This window comes from Gossypium hirsutum, chromosome D12 (assembly GCF_007990345.1).
Source record: "Gossypium hirsutum isolate 1008001.06 chromosome D12, Gossypium_hirsutum_v2.1, whole genome shotgun sequence".
Classification (NCBI taxonomy): Eukaryota; Viridiplantae; Streptophyta; class Magnoliopsida; order Malvales; family Malvaceae; genus Gossypium; species Gossypium hirsutum.
Window position 1 is genome coordinate 36,978,820 of NC_053448.1, and position 16,249 is coordinate 36,995,068.

Sequence of the window (16,249 nt, forward strand, 5' to 3'; positions counted from 1 at the left end):
AAGTTTAGCGATGGTGATATCATGAGATTGATGATGGTGATGAGTGTTGGTAGTAGTGAGACGGTGAAATTGTTGATGTTGGTGAATGTTGACGGAGGAGAAAGAAAAAAGGAAAAAAGAGAGAAAAGAAAAGAAGAATTTAATATTAAAAAAGAAATGAAATTTGTATGAATATCTTATTAAGTGGATGTCCATCAAGATCAAGATAGGTTTTGATGTACTTTAAATTCTAGTAGTCATTAGATTTAGATCTCTATTTCATTTATACTTCTTATGCCTATAAATAGAGACTTTAAAAAAGTATTGTAATCATCCCATTGATCAATAAAATACATTCTCTATTGCTTCTCATATTTTCTTTGTGCTTTACTCTCTCTATCTCTCTTTATTTTATAACACGTTATTAGCACAATCTTGCTCAAAGTGATAGCTCCTTTTATCGACAATCAAATTTATTCTCCATGATTTCCAAGATCTTAGATGGCAATATGTAAAGTTTTTACAGGAAGTTTCTTTTATTTAATACTTCATATTTGATTATTTTTAGCTAATTCATGATCAACTATAATTATTTTGATTAACTTATTTTATTTTTATGTTATTAATGATGGTGAAGGATTTGATATCGTTATTTATATGAAATTGTGAAATAAGATCATTCTCAAAGTTTGCTATTGATAAATTTTGTTTGGATTCAAAGTCTACTATTGGAGTTTAAATTTGCTTACTTGTTGATAAAATCATCAAGATTTCGTTGAACAAGAAAGGTACATCATCTTAATTAGATCTCTATCTTTATACTTTTTCTTAATAATAGCATCTTTAGATATTAAATTAATTTGCTATATGGTTTAAATATTTGAGATGATTTTATTTTAAGTTTTGGTTTCATGGGTTACTTATGGCTTCAAACGTCTTATTTGTTCATGAAAATGAATATTGATTGACTTCTTTATGTTGCTGTAGTAGGTTTTATAATTAAATAATGTATTTGGCTAAAAACATATTAGTATGTAAATTTGTGTTGATAAACCTATGAAATTTATGATTGTTCAGATTTGATTTAGTTCGAATATAAATTACGTTCCTTTAATGTCTCTTATTATTTTTGTTATACAATTTGAAAATTTTCAACATTCATACATGCGTAGTTCTAAAGATAATTTTTTGAGGAATGTCTAAATTGATTTTTGGGTTGGTTCTAATATTGAATTTCAAGTTTAATTGTTGCCATTTTTAATTCTTGAATTATTGTGGTTGAAAACATTTTCATAAACTTAAAAATGAGAATTACTATATTAATTTGACCGTTTACATTTTTATGAATCTCGTTTGTATTAACCAATTATTTTTTAACAAGAAGCATTAAAACAACTCGTGTAATTTTATTTTATAAATGCCTTATATTTTCTTACTATACAACCATGGGAAACTTGATACTTTCGTAAAGTTGTTAAAGGTAATTCATACACTTTATATTTGTTAATTATTTAGAGAAATTATATGAGCAATTATAAATGGAAAAGTTTTAGTGAACATGAGATGTATGATTTTGAAGTAAATTTCATACATGTCTGCAATGGTTTATGAATTTTTTGTTGGCACTAGCATTATATCAGGTTTGATATTTTAAATGTCGGTTTTATCAGTATATTTGATTTGCAATAAACTCCATGCATGACTTGGTTATTTCTTTCTAGTTAATTGATGATGAAAAACTCTTGTGAAAATGGCTTTAAAAGGATTTTGGATTGATCTAATGCCTTCTTAAGGCCAAACAAAATAATGAATTGTTTGTTCCACTGATTCTACTATATTCCTCAAAGTGAATGTAGCAATACATAGTAATTATAAAATAGAACCTCTTGTCATTATTGACAAATATATGAAAAGAAGATAGATGATTCGAAATGTTGCTAATTTTTCATTCTTAGGACAAAATGACCAATGATTCATACTAATTAATCATTCCTTGAAGCGAATGATATCTATATAATCTTATTGGTAAGGAATATGATATATGCTTACATTATTGTCCGAATTTGTATTTTTTTTTTTGCACATTCCTTGAAGTGAATGTTTGTAATAAATATAACAAATTATATAATCACTTTTGATAATTAATGTCAATTTGAACATTTGAAGATTTTGGCATATTCCTTGAAGTGAATATTGCAAATAATTGTTTGCAAATTATACTTCTTTTATTGAGTTAATAACATTATGAACTTTACATTGATGTAGGCATTTCCAGAAGTAAATGTCACAATATTGCTTATATGTGGATACAAAATAAAAAGAATGACAATAAAATTATCAATTGTCAAAATTTATATTGACATTATTAATACAATTGAAAAATATGTTAAAGTAAACCAGAAGTTTACTGATACAAATACATTTAATATTTGGCATGACTAGGTAGATTATCTTGGATTATATATGATGTGAAAATTAATTGAGAATTCATGTAGACATTTATTAAATAACCAGAAGATTCTTTAATTTAAAGAATTCTCATGTGTTGCTTGTTCTCAATAATAATTTTTTATTACAAACTCACTGGCTAAAGTTGAGATTTAATGTCTTGCATTTCTAAAATGAATATAGGCCCATTCATCCACCATGTGGATGATTTTGATATTATATGATTTTGGTAGATGCATCTACAAATTAATCACACGCGTTATCAACTCGCAACATGTCATTTGCGAGATTTCTTATTTAAATGATTAATTTCATATTATGCAATTAAAACAATTCATCTTGGTAATGTTGGTGAGTTTATATCTCAAGCTTTCAATAATTATTGTATGTCAATCGGGATAAAAGTTGAACATCCTGTAACTCATGTTCACACATAAAACGATTTAGCTGAATCATTTATCAAATGCCTCTAACTAATAGTTAAACCATTACTTATGAGAACAAAACTTCCTATTTTAACATGAGATTGTATTGATTTACATGTTGTACGCATCAAGCCAATAAATTATAAATACTCTTAATTACAATTGATTTTTGGAAAAGAGCCAAATATTTCCCATCTTACAATTTTTGGATGTGCGATATATGTTCCAACTACTCCACCACAACGCATAAAGATGGGTCATCATAAGAGACTGAGAATGTATATTTATATGATTCTCCTTATATTATTAAATATTTTTGAGCTATTAATTCGAGATTTAGTTATGACATGAGTTGTCAGTTTTTCCAACATTAGGGGGAGAGAATAAAAAGCTAGATTAATAAATTATTTGAAATGAATTATCAATGCCTAAGATCCTAGTACAAAGCAATGTGAACCTAAAGTTCAACAGATAATTCATTTTACAAATCAACTACCAGATTCATTAAATCTTACATACCAGCTAAAAAAGCTCCAATATGAATTGATGTCCTAATAGGGCAAACTATTAGTGTAAAAGAAAGTAATCCACGTATGAAGCGTGAAAGACCGATCGGTTTCAAAGATAAATATCCTCGTAAAAGAAAAAGAGCAAACATTCAATATGGTCATATAGTGGAGGTGAGTGTTATTGAAGAGACCCATAAAATAACTAATTATAAAAGTCAAGAAGAGATTTAGGTACCTAAAATTGAAAATTAAAATAATGAAAATAAAGAGATCTCGATAAGTTATATCAATACAAGAAAAACATGGAACCGAAAAAAATGTAGTTGTCGAAAATAATTTTGCTTATAATGTTGCCATTGAAATAACAAAACAAAATAAGGATCCTGAGCCTAATTCTATTGAGGAATGTAAAAATAGAAAAGATTGGCCAAAATGGAAAGATGCAATTCAAGCAGAATTGAATTCACTTTCTAAACGTGAAGTTTTTAGACCTGTAGTCCAAACACTTAAAGGTGTAAAGCCGGTAGGATATAAATGGGTATTTGAGCAAAAACGAAATGAAAAAAATAAAGTCGTAAGATATAAAGCACGACTTGTAGCACAAGGATTTTCATAAAGGCCCGACATTGATTATGAAAAGACATATTCTCCTGTGGTGGATGCAATCATGTTTAGATATCTTATTAGTTTGGCAGTATGTGAAAATTTGACATGCATCTAATGGATGTTGTTACAGCCTATTTGTATGGTACACTTGGTAGTGAAATTTATATGAAAATCCCAGAAGGGTTTAAAATCCCAGAAGGATGTAGAGTTTCTCAGGAAAATTGCTTGATCAGATTAAAGAAAAGTTTATATGGATTAAAACAATCTGGACGTATATGGTACAATCGTCTTAGTGAATACTTGTTAAAAGAAATTACAAAAACGACCCAATTTGTCCATGTGTTTATATAAAAAGGTTTGGATCAGATTTTGTGAGAATTGCTATTTATGTTGATGATCTAAGTATTATTGGAACTCTTGAAGAGCTCCAAAATACAATAAATTGTTTAAAGAAATAATTTGAGATGAAAGATCTTGGAAAAATAAAGTTTTTTCTTAGCTTACAGATCGAGCATTTAAAAGATGGAATTCATGTTCATCAATCAACTTACACGGAAAAAAATATTAAAGAAATTTTACATGGATAAAACACATCTATTGAGCAGTCCGATGGTTGTACGATCGTTAGATGTGAATAAAGATCAATTTCATCTTTGCGAGAATGATGAAGAGTTTCTTGGTCCTGAAGTACCATATCTAAGTGCCATAGGGGCATTGATGTATTTTGCAAACAACACAAGACCTGATATAACTTTCGTTATAAACTTGTTAGCAAGATTTAGTTCTTCTCCAACACGTAGAAATTGGAATGAAATTAAACATGTATTTAGATATCTCAAAGGGACCATTGATATGGGGTTATTTTATTCAAATGATTCAAAATCCTTATTAGTCGATTATGCTGATGCTAGATACTTATCGGATCCATATAAAGGTTGATCTCAAACAAGATATTTATTTACATGTGGGGGTACTGCCATATCATGGCGTTCAACATAGCAAACATTAGCTGTCGCTTCTTCAAATCATGTAGAAATAATTGCAATGTATAAGGCTAGTCGAGAGTGTGTTTGCCTAAGGTTATTGACCCAACATATCCAGAAGATATGTAATTTGCCTTTACAGGAAAAGATTTTAACTATCTTATAAGAAGATAACACAACATGAATAGCTCAATTGAAGGGTGGCTATATCAAAGGTGACAGAACGAAACATATTTTACCAAAATTATTCTTCACCCATGATCTTAAGAAATGAGATGATATAAATGTTCAACAAATTCGTTCTAATGATAATTTAGAAAATCTTTTTACTTAGGCATTGCCAACTTCAACATTTGAAAGATTACTACACAAGATTGGAATGCGTTAACTCAAAGACGTAATATAATGTTGCCATTAGGGGGAGTCTAAATATAAGTTATACTCTTTTCCTTTAACCAAGGTTTTGTCTCATTGAGTTTTCCAATAGAATATTGTGTACTCTTTTTCCTTCATTAAGTTTTTTATCCCACAGGGTTTTTCCTAATAAGGTTTTAATGAGGTACATTATCTACCAATGGACATCCAAGGGGAATTGCTATGAATATTTTATTAAGTGGATGTCCATCAGGATCAAGATAAGTTTTGATGTACTTTAAATTCTAATAGTTATTAGAATTAGATCTCTACTTCATTTATATTTCTTATGCCTATAAATAGAGACTTTAAAATAGCATTGTAACATTCTATTGATCAATAAAATACATTCTCTATTACTTCCCATATTTTCTTTGTTCTTTACTCTCTCTATCTCCCTTTATTTTATAAGAGAAATAAAATTTTTAAAGGCATGAGATATTTAATATAAGAAAAAGAAATAATTTAATACTAAAAAAGAAATGAAATAATTTCTTAAACACATGGTATATTTAACATGCCACATTAGACACATGTTACCTCCTTAATGGTGGAAAATGGTGGAGTAATTTTTTGGTAACAATCTGAAAACGTTAGTGATATTTTTGTAATTTTTAAAAGATTAGTGACAAAAAAAGCAAATTTAAACAAAATTGAGGCTGTTGATGGAATTAACCCAAAAATTAAAGGTAAGGCTCAATTCACGTTAAATAAAAAAGGAATTTTAGATGTGAGAAATAACTTCAATATGGTATGTTAATTTTTTTAAGGTAGATAAAGACAAAAAATTATTGAGTGAACTTTTTAATAGTATTATATGAATTTGTTTGTGTTTTCTAGAAAATGGTAAGTTATATATTTACTAATATCATCGTTTTGAGAATGGTAGTTGGTATGAACTTTTTAACCGAAATGTTTCGTTTGGGTAGTAAGTTAAAATAATAAATTTTAGGTTCAGCTCTGAAGTTAATTTTAGTTGGTATTGGTTGTATAGTTGATTTCTTTCGTATCAATCGAAATATACTGTAAAAAGATTAATTTAAAAATATATTTTAATTTTAAATTTTTATTATTTATTTATATCAAAAAATATATTTAAAATTTGAATTTGAATTTTATTATTTATTATGGTTTAGTTGAATTATAAATTATTACATACATAATATGAGATGATCTTATTGATTAATTTATGGAATATTTTTTTACTTGTTTATTTTGAGTTTACTTAATTATGAATTATATTTATAAAGCTTATTAAAAATATTTTATATAATTGATAAGTATTTTTTTTTTGGTATCTTAAAATTTACCTATGATGAGATTTGAACTCATGTCACCATCAATTTTAAAATTTTTTCTTTATTTCTCCAACCAAGTCTTTATTTTTGATGAGTATTTTATATGTAAGATTTATTTAATCTCATTATTTGATATTTATAAATCCTTTTTTATGTACATATATCAAATGTTTTTTAAAAAATAAGGATAATTCAAAAAAGTATACCGAAATAAATCAATATCAATATTTACTAGTATCAGTAGAAAAACAATACATTCACGGATACTGTATTGATATTGCATCAAGAACTCATATGAAAACTATAAATATTTAATAATTAATAGTGATTATTAATTTATTGTTGAGTATTATTGAAATGAGATCTTAGATTCCAACAGTAAGTTGTCCCCATAATGCCAATAGCCTATGACAAAATGGCAGTAAGAAAATCCTGGTTGTACCTCAAATTCCATTAAAAATGGTATTTTGTCCAAAATGTACAACCATATGATTATACGTGAGAAATGAGCCAAAGCCAAAAGATTTGGACTTAAATAATTGGAATTCCAAATAGTTCCTAAACTATTTTATGAAAAATTAATCATTTCTTTAATTCTGGGAAATTTTATTATATGGTTTTATAAAATTATGGGCATCTTTCTATCTACATTACAAAAGAGTAAATAATCAAACATCAAATTATATAAAGAAAATATAGAACTATATTAAAGCACAACTTCCCATAGGAAATATATCTTAGGCATCATATATATTATTCTTAAACAATATTAAATATAAATAAATAAAAGACATGTTTTAATAAAAAATCAGCTAAATAATGAAACAAAGAACCAGACAGCTCCAGGCCATTTGCTTTTTAACGGTAAATTATTAGGGTTTATTTTTTTCAAATTGTTAGCATTAAATTTTCACAAAATACACGTAAAACACAGATTTTCATGGTTTCCCTTATCTGATGATTTTACTTTTATATTCTTGCACTACAATCAAAACCCAAAAGAGGGAAATTTAAAAAAAAGAAAGGAAAAGAAACAAAATAGAAATTTCTCCAAAGATAAAAGAAAAGAATACTGAATATTTTAACTACTACCATTTGTTTTTGTACTATTGATACGACAACGTTGAAAAAGACCATGATCGTCTATGTAAGATGAACGTAATAATACTATGATAAAATGTGGTATCGGGAGGCTAGTATCATTTACATATAATTAAATCAAAAGGAGGGGTTTAAATAAGGGATAAAAAAACAGTGTTTTGATTCACATATATGTTGAAAATCATGGTTAATATGAGAACAAGAAAGATTCCATCTTTTTCATGCATCATGTGATACATTCACCATCATTTCCTTGATATTCTTTGTGGAAAGTTTATCATTTTGTTGATAATATTTTAGATAAATCCTAATCAGATGAACATATCCATGATTCCACCATACCTTCACTTCTTGTAGCTACATTTTCTGGCCCTTTATCGACATGAAAATCCGATGAAGACACCGAGAAATTGTTTACTTTCCCATTCGTAAGTCCTGGCGTGTTACTGTTGTTGTACCTGCCATTGATGGACCTTAGGAGACTTTGATCATGTTCACGGGACCCTGCTGCTTCTCCCCAGCTTGGAGGATTAGCACTATTTTCATTTCTTGGCAATGATCCACCTGATGATGATACCATGTTTTGAACGCCGCTGAGGTTGGGATTGACATGCCCCTGGCTCAAACCAAACCCTTCAAAAGCGCCCATTTTGAGAGGAGAGACATTTGATGGAATATCTATTGAATTGGAAAGTGGGTATTTGGGAGGGGCTTGAAGGAGTGATACGAAGTTAAGAATTGGGTTTTGTGGCATGTTGATGTTGAGTGGATTTTGAGGCTGTTTTAAAAGGCCTAACTCAGATGGCAGTTGGTAGTTAATGGAAGTTGTACTAGAAGTAGAATTAGTGCTAGGTGTAGAAGCCATAGCATCAACCATGGAAGAGCTAGTAAATAAGGGAGGAGGATAATTAAGTTTCTGAGCAAATGGTCTTAAAAGATAATTAGGAGATGAAGTTGTACCAAATAAATCAAGTCTGGTTCTCGGGAAAGGTGAGGAGGTGAAGGGTGGTGCAGGGATCCCAGTAAACTCCTGAACCATGGCTCGGAAATTGGTGGTGTCTGTGGTCAAAACAGTGGTTGGTGCACGCCGGGAAGCTCTGGATCTCTTCTTTGAGTTACGCACCATATTGTTGTTGTTGGGTTGGCCACTTGTGCCTGAACCTTTTGTACCACTTTCAGGTCCTTGAGGAATCTGCATAGAAGGAAAAGTGGTTCTGCTTTGTGCTTGCTGGTTGGTGAATAACTGTTGGGTTGGTGGTGGCGATGATGAGGCCATAAAGCCACGAACAAGATCATTGCAGTTGGGCTCAGATCTTAGATTTCTGGACCAAACCACATCAAGATTGAGTTGTGAATTTGGGTTTGTCACACTTGATAAGGGATGACCGAAGTAGTTCGATAAAGGGTCAAACAACACAGATGAGGAAGAAGGACTTTGGTGTTGCTGTTGCAGAAGCGGCGGCGATTGTTGGTTACCCAAGGGACCATGACCAATATGGCTCGATGGGTTATTGTTAAAGAAAGCTGAGTTTGAGTTAGCGCCTGAATCAAACTCTTCACTGCCACCACTCGGAGATTGCACACTACCACTGTTACCAGAATCCATGAGACAAAAGACAGACCAGATATGGAGTTTTTTTCTTCTTTTTTTCTTTCAGAGAAGAGATTTTTTGCTTACTTCACTACTCAGACTCATTTAAGAAGGAAGCTACAAAACAAAGCATGAAAGCAATATAAAAAGAAAAGAAAAGAAAAGAGAGAAGAAAGAGGAAGATCTTCTGGAAGAAGAGTTATCAGAAAGTACCCATGTTGTCTTTAAAGCTCTGATCTGAAAAACAAGACAGTACTTTGGCTTGCTTTTTTACTTTCTCTTCCACCAAAAAGGTATGTAGTAAATTAAACAAAGGAATTGACAAAGTTTCAAGAGAATCATCAATTAAACTAAATGGTTTGCAGAAGATAGGTAAAACGGAAGTAAACTTTCTTTGAAGAGGGAAGGCCCCTTTTTTATTAATATCCCCCCCCCCGCCCCTTTTGCGTTTTAGCCTTGCGGGTTAAGAAGAAAAGAACTAGGGTTCCTTTCAATTTTTTGAGGGTGGGTAAGATACTAAAATGTATTGTCTGTTTAAGAGAAATTAAGGGACAGAAAAAGAAGTTGGTTCGCTACCCTTTTTATTTATTTGCTACTTGGTGTCTTTTTTATTTTTAACTTTACAAGTTAAAATTATCATGTATCTTTATATATATATATATAATTATTTTAATTATACTCTACAACCACGCACCATCCCCCGTTAATCAAATTCTTTTTCATATATAAAAGAAAAACCAACGGCTTTGATGATAAGCAACCGGTCAAAGTAAAAGAAAGTTATGGTTTCGGTCCTCATAGTGTGAAAGGAAGAAAAAAGATGTACTGTAGGGAGGAAATCTTTTTTAAAGCAATACATATTATATACTATTCATTTTCTTTTATAAGATTTTCTTTTTAGTCTTTGGTGTTGGGGAGTAATGAGGTGGGCAAGCAAACAAATTTGAGAAGATGGTTGTTGAATGGTATATATAAGATATCAACCATCACTACCATTGCTTTTCAAAGCCCATAAGAAAAACCCCCTGCCTGTATTTTCTTATGTTTAAATTGGTTAGGTAACTTAGGTTTAATGATGAGAAAGAAAAGAAGGTGCAAGTGCGCTGTTTATATCCATTTCTTCACAGATTATTTGGTATAAGAAAAACAATAAATGAACATTAGAAAAATATATATTAAAATTCCCTAGCCACATCCTTTGACCTAGTCATTGATTAAATACCAAAAAAGAAATAAAAAACAATTCATAATCTGGGTTTAATATTATGTAATTGATTCAGAGGAACTTCAGAGAATCTTACAGTCTTCCTCTTGTTGAAATGTATGTGGAAAATAATGATATTTTCCTGTTATCTTCTACTTTATCTGATAACGAGATATATATATATATTCGCAGCTTTTCTAGCATCGTTATCTTCTCAGACTTTAATTATTTCAAATAATATCGTAAAAGAAAAGAAAAGAAAAGCAGAAACAAAGAGGAGAAAGATCAGTTGAACAACACCTTAACTACGCTCTGCAACCATCAAAAAAAAAAAAGATAGCTATAGTTATTGAAGTAGCTAAACAATATTATTAAACTTTTAACCAATATTATAAAAAATATTTTTATATAAATTTAAAAAACAAATTAATTTTATAATATAAAGTTGAATGTAAAATTAAAGAGTCTTTTGTCCATACATGTATGGTCTGTATTTGACCCTACAAAACCAAACCCTAACCCTAAAAATCCGAATCCTCACGTATTCCATGTTTGCACGTCATGTACTTGCTCTGTAGAGCTATGTTTTTTCCCCCTTATTTTTTAACCTCGTGTCTAATAGAAAATATCATTAATTAGAATGTAACTTAATGACAAAGGATGAAATAGATAAAGAGAGGGCATTGAAGGCTCTCAAAATCAGTTGCCTAATTATTATGTCTGATTTAAGTTGCTTGAGCCTATAAAATTACCCATTTGTTTGTTTTGTATATAATAATAATGATAATAATAATAATAAACTTGGGTGAGCGTATGGGCGGTCTCTAACCCAAGTAAGGGCCATTGGTGCGCAGTGGATTGATTGGACTTGGCATCGTTTTCAATCAACCTGTGGCTCACATAAGGATGCATTACTGTCGCTTTATTTTTTGATCTCGACCCTCCGATTGATGTGGATATTCCTTTCCCTTTGATGTTTTACTTTCTCACTTCATAATATTTTAATACAATAATGAACTCAAACTAAAAGCATATTCAATTTATTAATCTCAAACAGAAAAGGCTTACAAACAATTTGGGTTTTTTTTTTTCTTTCCTAATACCCTCCAGTATTTGCCGTCACTTTTTCTAAGCGGATAAATCTTACTAATAAAAGAAAAAAATCAAAATAAGGTTACAAAACTGAAGGACGTCAATGTCCCCATAAAACACGTATAGAAAACCGAACAAAATTTCACAATAAAAGAAAAAAGACAACTAGGTGCAATCAACACAAGGTAAAAAATTCTTTTATTATCTACTTTTCTCGATCACAATATCCTGTTGAGATATTAAGAAGCAAAGAGGTTAGTAAGGTGGTTAGAGTCAGTTATATGTAAAGTTAGTTAGTTAGTCAAGACTTTATAAATATAGAATGTACTATCAGTTTCAATAATATAGAGGAATTTTCACAATCATTCAAAGTGTTTTTAATCTTTTCAACATGGTATCAGAGCTCCGACGATCTTTATCTTTCCGGTAATAGTTCCGTTGCTGCTTGCTGGTCAATAGTTGCGGTCATTCTGGTGGTTTTTTCTGTCGTTGTTAGCCAAGGTTTGACGAACAGTCTTAGTTAACTAGTTGATTGCTGTTGTGTGCCTATGCCAAATGTTCATTGGGCTTGTGGAGTAAGTCGGAAGCCCAAATTTGGTTATTTATCCCCAATTGGCGTAGTAGTCTAGGGTTTTCTTTCCCAAATTGATCAATCTGTTCCTTCTCCTTGTTCGTTGCTTCTTGGTGTGTTTTTTTTTTTGAATAGCAGAGATGATGAATTATCATGAATCCCTCTGAATCAACCATTGACTTCAATCACCGACTACATTTGCATCCATCTGACACCCTAGGAACTTTGTTAGTTTCGCATCAGTTACTCGGTGTTGAAAATTATAATGTTTGGAGTCGAACGATGAAGATTACACTGTTAGCAAAAAACAAATTGGGGCTGGTGGATGACACTTGTTCTAAAGATTCATTGCCAGAAAAAATGGGTTACCAGTGGGAGAGGTGTAACGCGATTGTGCTCTCTTAGATACTCAATACTGTCAGTAAAGAACTTTTGGCCGGAATTGTGTTTGCGTCAAGTGCAGCAGCCGTTTGGACTGGTCTTAGTGAGCGATTCCACAAAGTTGATGGCTCAAGAATTTATTTCTTGCACCGTGAGATTGCTTCTCATCTTCAAGGTACGGCCTCCATCTCGACATATTTTACAAAGCTTAGGTTACTTTGGGATGAGTACAATGCACTGGTGCCGACATCTTCTTGTGGTGTATTCAGTCTCAACAGAATGTTACTCTTGTATCACAACAGAATTTGTTTCAGTTTCTTATGGGCTTGAATGAGACTTATAATGCTGTGCGGAGTCAAATTTTGTTAATGGATCCTTTACCTACTGTTAATAATGCCTACTCGATGCTTATGCAAGAAGAGTCGCAGAGAAAACACAATTCTAGTAATATTGGAGTCGATTCGATTCCATTTTCTTCGGTTCAAATGGTACAGAAGAAGCGCTTTTTTGGCACTTGTGATCATTGCAAAATTAAGGGACATAAAAGGGAGAATTGCTACAGATTAGTTGGTTACCCTGCAGACTTTAAATTCACAAAGAGGAAGGCAAATACTGGCTCGGATTCTGTTGTGAATAACGTTACTGCTACTGTTCCTGCACATGGCAATGAAGTTGTGGATTCCCTTGGTTCTAGTCCACAGATGCCGATGTTTACACAGGAACAATATCACCAAATAATGAATTTGCTGAGTAAAGAACCTGCTGTTGAAGCTGCTGCCAGTTTAGCAGGTATGGTTAACATTGGTCACAAGTGGATTGTAGATACTTGTGCTACTGATCATATACTATCTGATCTTCAATTCTTAGAATCGCCTGTTGAATGTGCATTGGGTTCATCTTGTGTTCGACTTCCAAATGGTTCTTCTGTTTCCATTACCCATGTTGGTACTTGTAATATTTTACCTAATTTGCAGTTAGCCAAAGTTCTTTATGTCCCTAATTTTCACTATAATCTTCTGTCTGTTTCAAAACTTACTAATGACCTTAATTGTGTTGTTTCTTTTTACCCCCAATTTTGTCTTATACAGAATCTCTTCAGTGGAAAGATGAGGGGGATTGGTAGGGCACGAGGTGGTCTTTACATCCTCGACCCATCTTGACAGGCTAGTGTGGATTCACCCAGTGTAGCAGTTGTTTCTTCTGTTGACTCGTCATTTCTTTGGCATACCCGTTTTGGCCATGCTTCAGTTTCAAGACTAAATAAGGTTCCTAACCTTTCTTGTACAGTTTCAGATATAGATAGTATAAAAAAATGCTCTGTCTGTCCGCTTGCTAAACAAACTAGGCTTCCCTTTCCTGTACATATGACTCGTGTCTGTAAGGCTTTTTCTCTTGTTCATATTGACTTGTGGGGACCCTATCGAGTTTCTACTCATAATGGTCATCGGTTTTTTCTCACAATTGTTGACGATCATACCCGAATGACATGGGTTTACTTGTTACGAAATAAAAGTGATGCACTTATTTCTCTCAAACAATTCTTTGTCTTAGTAAAAAATCAGTTTTCCACCACAATTAAAACTATTCGTAGTGATAATGGGACTGAATTTTTTTAAAAATGAGTGCAATGAATTTTTTCATATGAATGGTATTCTTCATCAGAGTTCCTGTGTTTATACTCCTCAACAGAATGGAGTTGCGGAACGAAAACATCGACATTTGCTGGAAGTAGCCCGGTCATTAAAATTCCAGTCCCACATGCCTAGCAAATTTTGGGGTGAATGCATTCTTACTGCTTGTTTTTTAGTTAATTGTTTACCTACTCCTGTTTTAAATTGGAAATGCCCTTTTGAACTCTTACATAAAATTGCCCCTGATTTTTCTCGGCTGAAAGTTTTTGGTTGCCTAGCCTATGCTACAGTTCCTAACTATCATGATAAGTTTTCTCCTAAGGCTATTCTATCTGTTTTTATGTGTTATTCACCTGTACAGAAAGGTTACTTGTTGTTTAGTCTTGAATCGAATTTTTTTTTTGTTAATCGTGATGTTGTTTTTCATGAGACTATATTTCCTTTTGCTTTTCCTACCCAACAGTTTTTACCTTTTCTTGACACTGATAATTCTATTTTTCTTCACCTTGAGCCATCACCTTCTCTTAATATTTCTCCCTCTAGTAGGTCAGTACCCCCTTCCCATCCTTCTATTCCTATCATACCTACTAATACATCCCTACGTCGCACTACACGGTCTGTTAAAACACCTACTTGGATGAAAGATTATGTCTGCTCTAACCAGTCTTCCGCATCTTATACCACAGGTATGTTTCCTATTTCCCATGTTTATTCATCCTCCCATTTGCCTAGTCATACTCAGTCCTTTACAGCCCATATTTCTTCTTTGATTGAACCTCGAACCTATGCGGAGGCCATTTTGGATCCACAATGGGTCAATGCTATGCAACAGGAGATTCGAGCTTTGGAGGACAATGGTACTTGGGAGGTAGTCTCTTTACCTACTGGTGTTGTTCCCATTGGGTGTAAATGATTTTATAAATTCAAGTATAAGTTTGATGTCTCGGTGGAAAGGTTTAAAGCTCGACTGGTTGGGAAAGGCTATAATCAGCAAGCGGGTATAGATTTTCAGGAGACTTTTCCCCCTGTGGTGAAACATGTCACTGTTAGAACTGTGATTAGCCTGGTAGCATCGTCTGATTGGCCTCTTTTTCAGATGGATGTGTACAATGCGTTTCTGCAAGGGGATTTGTTCGAAGAGGTCTATATGGACCTTCCAAATAGTTTTCGCAGCCAGGGGGAGTCTCGGGTATGTCGGCTGCGTAAATCACTATATGGCCTGAAGCAAGCTTCTCGACAATGGAATTTAAAACTCACTGAGGCGCTAACGCAGGGAGGCTATGCACAAAGCAAATATGATTATTCGTTGTTCACAAAAAGGAGTGAGGGTAACATAGTTATCTTGCTCATCTATGTTGACGATTTGTTAATTACAGGAAGCAGCATTGACATGATCAATGAACTAAAACAGATTCTGCATCAGAGTTTTAAGATGAAGGATTTAGGAATGCTTAAGTATTTTCTGGGAATAGAAGTGATGAGGTCAAGTGAATGAGTTGTATTGAACCAAAGGAAATATGCCCTGGAGTTGATAGCTGATCTGGGTCTAGGAGAAGCGAAATCAGTAAGTACACCGCTTGAGCAGAATCAAAAACTTACATCGATCGAATATGACGAGTCTGTGCCGGCAGTGGCTGAAAAAGATGATTTAATTCTAAATGTTTCGGTATATCAAAGGCTTTTGGGAAGGCTGTTGTTTCTGACCAATACGCGACCAGATATAATGTTTGCAGTTCAACATTTAAGTCAGTTTATGCACAGACCGAAAAATTTGCATTTGGAGGCTGCTATCCGGGTGGTACGATACATAAGGAAAAGCCCTGGTCAAGGCATTTTCTTGTCTGCAGCTAGCAAACTGCAGATGGTTACTTTTTGTGATTTCGATTGGGCTTCATGCCCTATGTCTAGGCGATCAGTAATAGGTTTCTGCGTTAAACTTGGAGAGTCTCTTATATCGTGGAAGTCAAAAAAACAAACCATAGTCTCTCGATCATCAGCAGAAGCTGAATACAGAAG

General features: G+C 32.4%; 1 protein-coding gene across 1 annotated transcript; it reads right to left on the minus strand.

The window, feature by feature from the left end:
* Positions 1-7,899: 7,899 nt before the first annotated feature.
* On the minus strand, positions 7,900-9,902 carry LOC107945530 (uncharacterized). The gene is made up of 2 exons (XM_016879581.2): positions 9,568-9,902; positions 7,900-9,471 (listed from the first exon to the last, which is right to left on the minus strand). Exon 2 carries the CDS (start codon positions 9,367-9,369, stop codon positions 8,071-8,073), a length of 1,299 nt encoding a protein of 432 aa, XP_016735070.1. The 5' UTR covers positions 9,370-9,471; positions 9,568-9,902; the 3' UTR covers positions 7,900-8,070.
* Between the last annotated feature and the right edge of the window lie 6,347 nt (positions 9,903-16,249).

Coding starts and splice junctions, on each gene's coding strand:
- LOC107945530 (XM_016879581.2), bottom strand. CDS start 9,369: ATGGATTCTGGTAACAGTGGTAGTGTGCAATCTCCGAGTGGTGGCAGT.